This window comes from Triticum aestivum, chromosome 7A (assembly GCF_018294505.1).
Source record: "Triticum aestivum cultivar Chinese Spring chromosome 7A, IWGSC CS RefSeq v2.1, whole genome shotgun sequence".
NCBI classification, from domain to species: Eukaryota; Viridiplantae; Streptophyta; class Magnoliopsida; order Poales; family Poaceae; genus Triticum; species Triticum aestivum.
The window spans coordinates 619014828-619024362 of record NC_057812.1 but is presented as its reverse complement, the minus strand read 5'-3'; the positions used below and the strand labels follow the sequence as shown (position 1 = coordinate 619024362).

General features: G+C 41.8%; 1 protein-coding gene across 1 annotated transcript; it reads right to left on the bottom strand.

Moving 5' to 3' along the window:
* Positions 1 to 274: 274 nt before the first annotated feature.
* On the bottom strand, positions 275 to 7537 carry LOC123148690 (serrate RNA effector molecule). Its single transcript, XM_044568185.1, has 12 exons — positions 7078 to 7537; positions 6881 to 6948; positions 6543 to 6597; positions 4073 to 4147; positions 3905 to 3979; positions 3757 to 3804; positions 3500 to 3568; positions 2620 to 3423; positions 2476 to 2524; positions 1838 to 2079; positions 1560 to 1754; positions 275 to 680 (listed from the first exon to the last, which is right to left on the bottom strand). Exons 1-12 carry the CDS (start codon positions 7437 to 7439, stop codon positions 620 to 622), a joined length of 2103 nt encoding a protein of 700 aa, XP_044424120.1. The 5' UTR covers positions 7440 to 7537; the 3' UTR covers positions 275 to 619.
* Positions 7538 to 9535: the final 1998 nt, after the last annotated feature.

Below are 9535 nucleotides of genomic sequence, written 5' to 3'. Positions count from 1 at the left end.
GGTACGGCTTCAGATGGGCGAGTTCCCGGACTCTCTGTGGTCTCAGAATGATGTGCCATGACAAGACAAGCAGCTGCTGCTTCCCTTCATCAAAAGAAAAAAAAACAGCTTCTGCTTTACAGTGTTCTCCCCGTCAGTCGTACCAACACAACGAATTTGTTTTCTTTCATGTGAGCGAAGTATCTCACATATTGAAACTCGACACACGTGTAGAACAAATCCATATGTACATGTGCAATTTTTTAAGATTTTTTTGTCACTTCAAAAGTTCAACTTTAAAAAAAATAGGGCTCATGGAGCCAATATCCAAACGATTTCATTTTCATACATCCCATTATTAAATACAGTCTCAAAAGACAAAAAAATGTTGTTTCAAATAGACGTTCAATCCTTTTCTGTGACTGCATAATAGTAGCAAATATCAGGTTCCAGCCATTTAAGCTAAAACTCACAACACATTACAGGCGTCCTCAAAAAATAACATATCTTCCTCCTATGCCTCTTCGCAGGAAATAAAAATACGTCCTCATTCTAATGGGAGGTCCAAAAACCTCAACGCAAATGGAGATGCTAGCGAGTGTTGGGCATTGGCAAGATTGCCTGTATGGCAGGACACAGCCTACAAACTTCTGTAGTCAAGAACAGTAACTTCCTCGTCGGGGGCATCGAGATCATTATAGCTGTAACCCAACCAGGACCCGAGATGAGTTAACAAGACAGCAAAGGATTAAGATAGAGTGGAGTAGCATGATAAAATCCAAAAACCGAGACATACTATACAATAACATAAAACAATACTTGCCTATACAGCAACATCAAAGAAATGTTACCATAAAACTTTAAGCCCCCACAAGTATAGTGACATTGTATTTTATTGCTGGTGTATAGACAAAATGCTACTCTCTCCATTCCACAATGTAGTGCTTCCTCTATCCACGTGTTTCAACTTTGACCGTAAATTTAACTATCAGGCTGGTCGTAATGGCTGGTCGTAATGGGAGTATCATAACTAGTATCATGCATGCCAACTAGGCAATTTAGATGATGTGGCATAGAATTAAATGAAGAAAGAGAAGGTTGGGTATCATATTATGATACCGTATCATAATAAATGCTACACTACTATGTGTCATGCATGGTAATAAATAAAGTCATCTATGATACTACTATATGGTACTATGCATTAGAGAGGTAGTATCATACACTAGTATCATATGCATGATACTAACTTATGATACTACCCATTACAAGCGGCCTCAAGACCGATTGCGGCGGGAGCAAAAATTATATCAGTGAATTCATATTCGAAAGAAGTTTTTAATTATATAATTTTTTTCTCCCGCCGCAGTTGGTCTCGTTGGTTAAATTTATGGTCAAAGTTGGACCTCGGGAAGCGCGGGCGCACTATATTTTGGAATGGAGGGAGTACTAAAACATAAGTTGCTTTACATTGAAGGAAGTATAGCGACATGGTATTCGATTGCTGGTAACAGTTCATATCTAGAGCAAATAAATTAACGAGACAATTAAATTTAGCATCATCATAACTAACTACTAACCTTCGCAAACGACGAGGATCATGATGGAAAGATGGTGGCATGGCTATAATTGGTGCTGGGCCCCCACCCATCATAGATCCAAGCACTCCTGAGTTGCCATGAGGTCCGCCATTTGGTTCGAATGGGGAAGGTCCTTGCTCTCTCAGCATATGCATGGCTATTTCTGGAGGTGCAGGAACAAATGGTCCCAATGGACTGAAAACAAAAGCACCCACACCATTTAGCAGGCTACAAAGTTCCTATTGAGGGTATATTGAAATTCGTAGCTTTTCACATACCCGGCACCGGGAACAGGCATCAATATCGGCGGAGCAGGGAATTCAGCCGAAAAAGGAGCATTGGAGCCTCTTCCACGGAAGGAATCAAACATCTGATCGTCAGGTCCATCACGGCTTGGAGAGCCATCACCTCTACCATGTCTGCCTCCATCTCTATCTGCCCTGTCATATTCTCTGCGATTGCCACGGTCATATCTCAGACGATTATCCATACCATTGTCAGATCTCCGCCTTGATTTGTCCTGCAAATCAGAAGTAGGATCGTTTTATCAAGATTGTCCATTGCATATTTCAATAGATGTTGATGCTGATGCAGTGTTGTTCTGTACACTAACTAGTACTCCCTCCGTTCCAAATTACTCGTCGTGGTTTTAGTTCAAATTTGAACTAAAAACACGACGAGTAATTTGGAACGGAGGGAGTAACAGAAAGGCAAGAGACATACAAAATATATCTTCAATAGAAGTAGGGTATTAGTGCAGACTAATTTAAACCACAGATTCAAGACCAAGCTTCAACCATAACTAAAACCACAAGAGTAGAGCAAATACATAAAACTTGCAAAAAGTATGCAGCACTTGCAGGTTATGCTATTTTATATTTTATTTAAGAATGCAAATGGAGTATGTGATTCTTACTGCTGCAGATTGCTGCATAACTGGTGTTCCACCTGGTGCATTAGGGTCACTGTTCACAAAGGAAAAACTTGATCAGTATTACCACCTAAAAAAATATTGATGGTAATGTCCTACAGATTGAAATAGAAGATTGCAGGAACATACCTCATGTAATTTTGGGAATAAATATCCTCCCGGAGGTTTGAAGTAACTTCCAACACAATCTCTGGATGCTTGAGCCTCAAATGCTTGTAAACAAACTCAGGAGCATGGAAAAGTTTTGTACAGCCCTTGGCTCCACAGCCATATTTCCATCCATACTTCTCATCCCTTATTTTCCTGACATGAGGTTCAAGGACTTCAGCAGCTGCTGCATCAATTTTATCCTTGGCCGTTAATATAACCATGGGATCTTGACCAGTCAACCTTTCCTGCCAGTAAGTATCCAGCTTCTTCTCCCAATCAGCAGCATTGATATTAGTTGTACTAGGAGTCTTATTATCAGTTCTCACATGACGAAGGCCTTTTGCCTCGTTCGTCTCGGACATGCCATAGTAATCAACTCCATGAATACGCCATAAATATGTAAGAAGGGTGTCAAGGAGCTCAACACCTTCAAGGCCCTTGACAGTTGTTAAGCCTCGGACTATAACTATAGGGCCCATAGATCCCATATGTGATTTGTCAACATCCGACTTCTCATGATCACCACTTGACAAGACATTTCCCTGAATACCCTTCTCGGTGTCCAGCCTACGGACAAGACCTAGGGTTCGTTCTATGTCAGTTTGAATTCGTCGAGGTTCAGAGCTGACCGGATGAGCCTTAGGAGCAGCAGAAAGAGGATCTGTTTCTTTTGAAGAACCTCTGCTTTGTTTTCTTCTTCTGTCACCATCTGCATCATCCTCGGAGTTTCCATCATTGCCATTTTCTGATTTATTTGCTGCAGACGCAATTATTCCAGGGCCACTGTCCAGCAGAATATTAGTTATCAACACGAAATCCAAATGAGCATGATAACACAAACTGTAGGAAAGTTACTCACAGGTCCAGAGTTCCATTTTGCAAATCAAGAAAGAAGTCCTTAGCGACTACTTTACAGCGTTCATTCCTCCTGTGTAAGCAAATCGAAATAGACCAATATTAGCAAGACTAAACTAACAACGATGCAGAAGGAATTAAAATAAACCGTAAAAAAACTCTATGTGAAGAGATTTTACAACCAAAACACTTTCCAAGTTCAAGGGTATGACAAGGGTAAAAAGACCAACAGAGAAGTATTAACATGGTATGCAACTCCACCTTTCAATAACAGATAATAAGTTGGTTGGATGGTACTTGTCTTTCAACCTGCAAGCGAAAAAATTGAATTGGACAATTTAAGTAATTGGGCTATATGTACTCCTGCTGAGGAAAGTTAGCACATGGAATTACATCATTCTAAGCATACCAGTCCTCATTCTTGTGGAGATCAAAATAAGCACGTTTCTGGGTAGTGATGTACTCCGTCTTGTACTCTTGGTACCTTGTTAACAAGCACAATAGTAAGTAAGAACAAAGAAGATGGCACCAGAGATATAATTGAAAATATTCTTTCACTAATGACAGTAATGATTACCTGCTCTCAGCTTCAGCTGGTGATACATCATCCTCAAGAACTTGAATGAACTGTTTGTAGGTCATTAAGCCTTCCCTGGTAAGATGCATAATCATATAAGAATAAGAGAAATATGCCATCAGAAACACACAAAGCTATGCTCCAATCTTCTATTTGAAACGTTAGAATGGATAGGTCCTGAAACTTGAGGAGAAAAGGTGCCTAAAGCTACTGAGGAATGACACAAATAAAAATCTGATACATAAATACGAGTAGGCTTAAACTACAATAGGAGTCTTCTCGGATTTGTTCAATTTTGAGGGGGGAATGGCTTGGACATCAAATCAAGCAACTCTGTTTTCAGACGCATGCTTGCCAGAAAAGTTCGAAAAAAAAGGAATTGCATTCTGCTGCAAATATAATATCTAATATGTGTTCTTGGCGTGCATCAACATAGCATAGAATTCATGTGAAGTCTCCACATTGTGTTTTATTACATACTCCTACTTACATAAAATTGCTGCTCGGTAGAATGTTCAATTCAGATTGGTCAACAAAGTATCTTGAAGAGATATAATTTTTTCTCAAAGACGAAAGAAAACCAAACAAGAATTATGTTACCAACTAGCAAACATATACTCCCTCCGTTCACAAATATAAGATGTTTTGGATATTTCCATATGGACCACATACGGACTGAAATGAGTGCACAAACACACTAAAACATGTCTATATGCATCCAATTCAGAAAAAAAAAGTTGGAACATCTTATATTTGTGAACGGAGTATTATACAATAGTAACCTGTTCCAACTTCCCATGATCCTGCCAAATACTTCACATATCTGATAAACATATTAAACAAGATCTTTTCTGATAGAACTACCAATATACCAAAATCTTTAGCAGGCAAAAAAGAACTTTAGGACAAACCATGAATCAGATATAAGGAAAAAGGCAAAGGGGTGAGACATTTTCATATTTCCAAGGGATGCAATCGTTTCATTTGTGTGTAACAAAATTCCAGCTCATGTCTTGAAGTTGTTTTATTTGGGTATAACAAACTTATGTAATTCCATTAGATGGCAATTTAAGAACTACAGGGAGCAAAGTTGTGGGACACAGCAACACAATTTAGTTTCTCCTATAGATCTCAACTCCAACAATCAAATCCAAAAAATGACCCACAGGTTTGTTGATGCATCAACATACAATAGCACAAAAAGAATCAACAGAATATTGAACTGATAAGTTAAAGTTAGACCATGTAGACATATAGCACTTATACCAGTACATAATAGACTTGGACCATCTAACCTTCTAATGCCCTCAACTATCAAGAATTCTGATTTCCACATCCACATATTCAAATTTCTATGTACTCCATAAGGTGTCATGTGTTCTTGAGAAATCACAGATGGTATCATGCTATAACAATTAACAAGTACAATTGCAAAATATGGTGCGAAAACATGACTTTTGTTCTGCACATAAAAAAACTAAATTACTAATTGATGCAGTTTGAATGACACACTATTCACCACGCTAACTGCACCAAATTGCTCTTCCTTGTACTCCATAATGTATATAATTTATATCCATCAACCTTTAATAATGACTTTTTGTAGTGGTAAAATGCATGTTCACACCAGGTTGAAAAATATATGATTTAACTCGACTACTCCAAACAAAATGTGCCATCCATTCATGTCCCTCCTCTTCTGAACAAGTACCAACGAATAAAGGAACTTATTGCAGATATGATGAAAATAGCAAAGATGAATATGTTAAAAAAAAGGATTAGTGTAAACCGTGTAGCATGAATATCTATGCAAATATGCAAGAAAACTAAAGTAGTACACAACTACATATATCTCAGGGTTTTTACATGGAATTTTTAATGTAGATTTGTGCTCAATATAGTACCATGCACATCAAAATAGTGGACTATAAATGCAAACAATAAAATAATCAGCAAAGTTGGCCTCATGTTTATTATCTTGAGATAAAAAACTGAGAAATAATTCAAATAAAGTCAATGCCCAAACTGCCTGTTGTTAACAGATAAAGAATATTCTCATAAAATTCTCCATTTGACTGCATCCAAAACATACACCAATCCTGCCTTCGAGAGTTTAGCTGCTAGATTACTGGGAGGAGGCCTTTTGTGGTGGTGGTAGTAGTGCTGACTGTAAAAAGAGCACAAGGCTTGCTGGTGGCTAATAAGAGTAATGAGGAATCAAGGATCCAACGTGCATAGAGCCAAGGATCAGTTTGCTTTCGAACATCAAATATGGAGAATTTCTGAGAAGATTCTCTATCTGTTAACTGCGGCTAAGAGCATAGTAGAAGACTTAATTTGCATATTATTTTACAATACTGACGATTCCTGCATGTGCCCAGGAGGAAAAATAAGAGTGTCCAGAAACCCAAAAGACTAACCATAACAAGGAAATAAACATGTAGATGTAGGTAATTATATACATATATACCTTTGGGTATTCCCAGGACCATCATTCGGTGCCCCAAATCTAGAATCAGGCCAATCTGGATATCATAATTGAGTTGTCATCAGATTTTTCACTGAATGAACAAGGAGTCTTTTCTAAAGGTAAAAAAGAAGCGATGAATCGTGATAAACAATTGGAAGATGGATATGGTCAGGTGGTCAAATTTCGAACTGCAACTAAGAGCACCCCTAGGATGAAAGCTAATGGTGCGGCCGAGCACTCATAAACTTTTCCCACCGATGGTTTGATGTTGCGTATACTTACTTTTGGAGACTGATGGATAGGATTTGAATTCTCAATGAAGAAGGGCAAATCCTCACCTGAAGCACGATGCCTGCCGTGGTGCCGGTCATCGTCGTACCCACCTCTGCCTCCGCCACGGTCGTACCTGCAGAAGCAACACCATGAAACTTTACGACCCATCTCAGGAGCTAATCAGGCATCCAGTACGAAAAGCTCGATCAGCGACCGAGCTGAGGACGCCCAGAGTCCCACCCCCTGGGTGCGTTATCCGTACCGTGGTGGGGGGCTGCCGCGGCCTCCGCGGCGGTCGTACCCGTCGTCCCGCCTGGACCGCTTGAAGGGCGGCGACGGGGACCTCCTGGACGGCGGCGAGTGGCGGCGGCGCGGCGGGGGACTGCGCGAGCCGCGGCGGTCGCGGTCGCGGATGCGCTCGGGGCGCGAGGAGCCGATGGGCGGCGGCGGCGGCAGGGAGGGCCGCGGGGGCGAGCGGCTCCGCTTGCGGGTGGGCGGGGGCCCGCCGGGCGGCGGGGGCGGGGGCGGGGGCAGCGGCACGGGGCGGTCCTCGGGGCTGGGGCTGTCGGGCGGCGGAGGCAGCGGGCGGGGCGCCCCGGGGCTGGGGTCTACGACGTCCGCCATGGGAGGGGCGCTTGGCGGCGGGGCAGTTAGGGTTTGCAAAGCCGAGGAGGAGTGGAGCGGCTGGCGATGGAGCCGAGGGAGGCCGAGATGGGTACTAGGCCGCCGCGCACGAGATAACTAACGGGGAGGGTCGGGTCGGGCTCGAACCGCGAACGGGTTTTCCAGTGCTCCGGTCAGATAATAACATGTTGATAACTTGTTATTATCCAACGAACGTTCAGTTGACAAGGGGTGGCAGGCGAACGTTTTCTTTTTTGACAAGTTTATATGATGAGACATACTGCCTCTGTATTAGTGTCAGAAAATGTTTATATTATACTCCCTTCGTTCCTAAATACTCCCTCCGTTCCAAAATAGATGATTCAACTTTATACTAACTTTAGTACAAAGTTAGTACAAAGTCGAGTCATCTATTTTAGAACGGAGGAAATATTTGTCTTTTTAGAGATGTCAAATGGACTACCACATACGGACGTATATAGACATATTTTAGAGCGTAGATTCACTCATTTTGCTCTGTATGTACTCACTTGTTGAAATCTCTAGAAAGACAAATATTTAGAAACGGAAGTAGTAGTATTTTGACATGGATGGAATAGCAGATTTTTTCTGGGCGTGCTACGTGTACGCCTGTAGATCTTTTTAAAAGATCAGTCGGCTCGCGAGTTAGATGTGACGCTCCACCATTGCAACACAGTTCTTGCATATATTATTTTTTTGCAATAGATGTCTTGTTGTAAAAAAAGGATGTCTTCATCTTTTTACAACATAGCTGATGTTACGGGAAAAACTTCCGCAGCATTGGTGATGTTGCAGAAAAATTTGAGTGGAATGAGGAGCGGGGGACACATGTCGTACGAGCGAGATGACGAACGGAAGCTAAGAAATCAGTCAATTGAGGAGAATCGTTTCCTTTTTTGCAGTATTTTTTTCTTCTTTTCTGCAAGTTGCTATGTGTTTCTAAAGGAATTGCCATTATTCTCTCACAACCTAAATTGTTAGGGATTTTTTTTCACAATTGCCACCCTGTCCTTTCTCTTCATTCTTTTTGTGGATGCCCACTAGCTGTAGCCTTGTGGCGGTCAATGGCGAGACAATGGAATATTCCGACGTCCGGCGTCTAGTGCACACATGGCCGGAGCGGCTCCTTCATGTGCTCGCTGACTTGCCCGAAGAGGAACGAACATATACGCTCATGACGCTATGGCGATGTTGGCACGTCAGGAATGAGATTGTCCACGACAAACAACCACCTCTTGTGGAAGCCTGAACTAGGTTCCTAATCAGCTACATGAACTTTCTTTTGGCCATTGAGGCGAATCCCCAAGGTGATCATGTCAAAGGGAAGATGATGGTTGCGCCCCAGCTCAGAAGGAAAACACTATCGTACATGTAGCATGAGAAGCCGCAGCACCTGGGTGGCGCCGCCCAACATCGATGGTTCTGGGGCTGGCATGGTCCTCCATGATGAACATGGTGCTATTATTCTCTTTTTGTTGTGAGCTACGGCATTGTGCATCCCCGCTAGAGTCAGAACTAGCTGCTTATTTGGAGGGCATCTCCCTTGCTTCCCAGCGGTCTGTGTTGCCTGCCAATTGTTATTCAAATGGATTACCTCGACGTGGTAAAGCTGATCAAGGAAGGAGTGGATGACCAACCGAAGCATATGATGATGGTTTGAGAGATTGTTGCTCTTCTTCAGGATCTTGATGAATTCTTAATCAAGCATGTTAGGAGAGAACAAAATGTTGTAAGTCACCTTTTACCTTTGGTCGAATTAAGAAGCACAAAGCAGTCTCGCTTCGATCAAGTCGGACGAGGTCCCGACACGATGTAATGCAGACTTGGCTGTTGCTTGATCAATGAATTCACCCTTTCCTCGCCAAAAAAAAGAGGGGGTCCTTTCTTTTTGGATATGGACGGTGGAGACGGTGATCTTATATTTTTATTTCCCTGCAGACTCGCCAAAAAAAAGAGGGGGTCGTTCTGTATTTATTTTTATTTTTTAAACATAAATTCTGCACTCAGCACAGAGCACAGAACTCAGTAAGAAACAGCAGGTTGCTTCAGCATGGGTTAAAACGACTACTTTGATA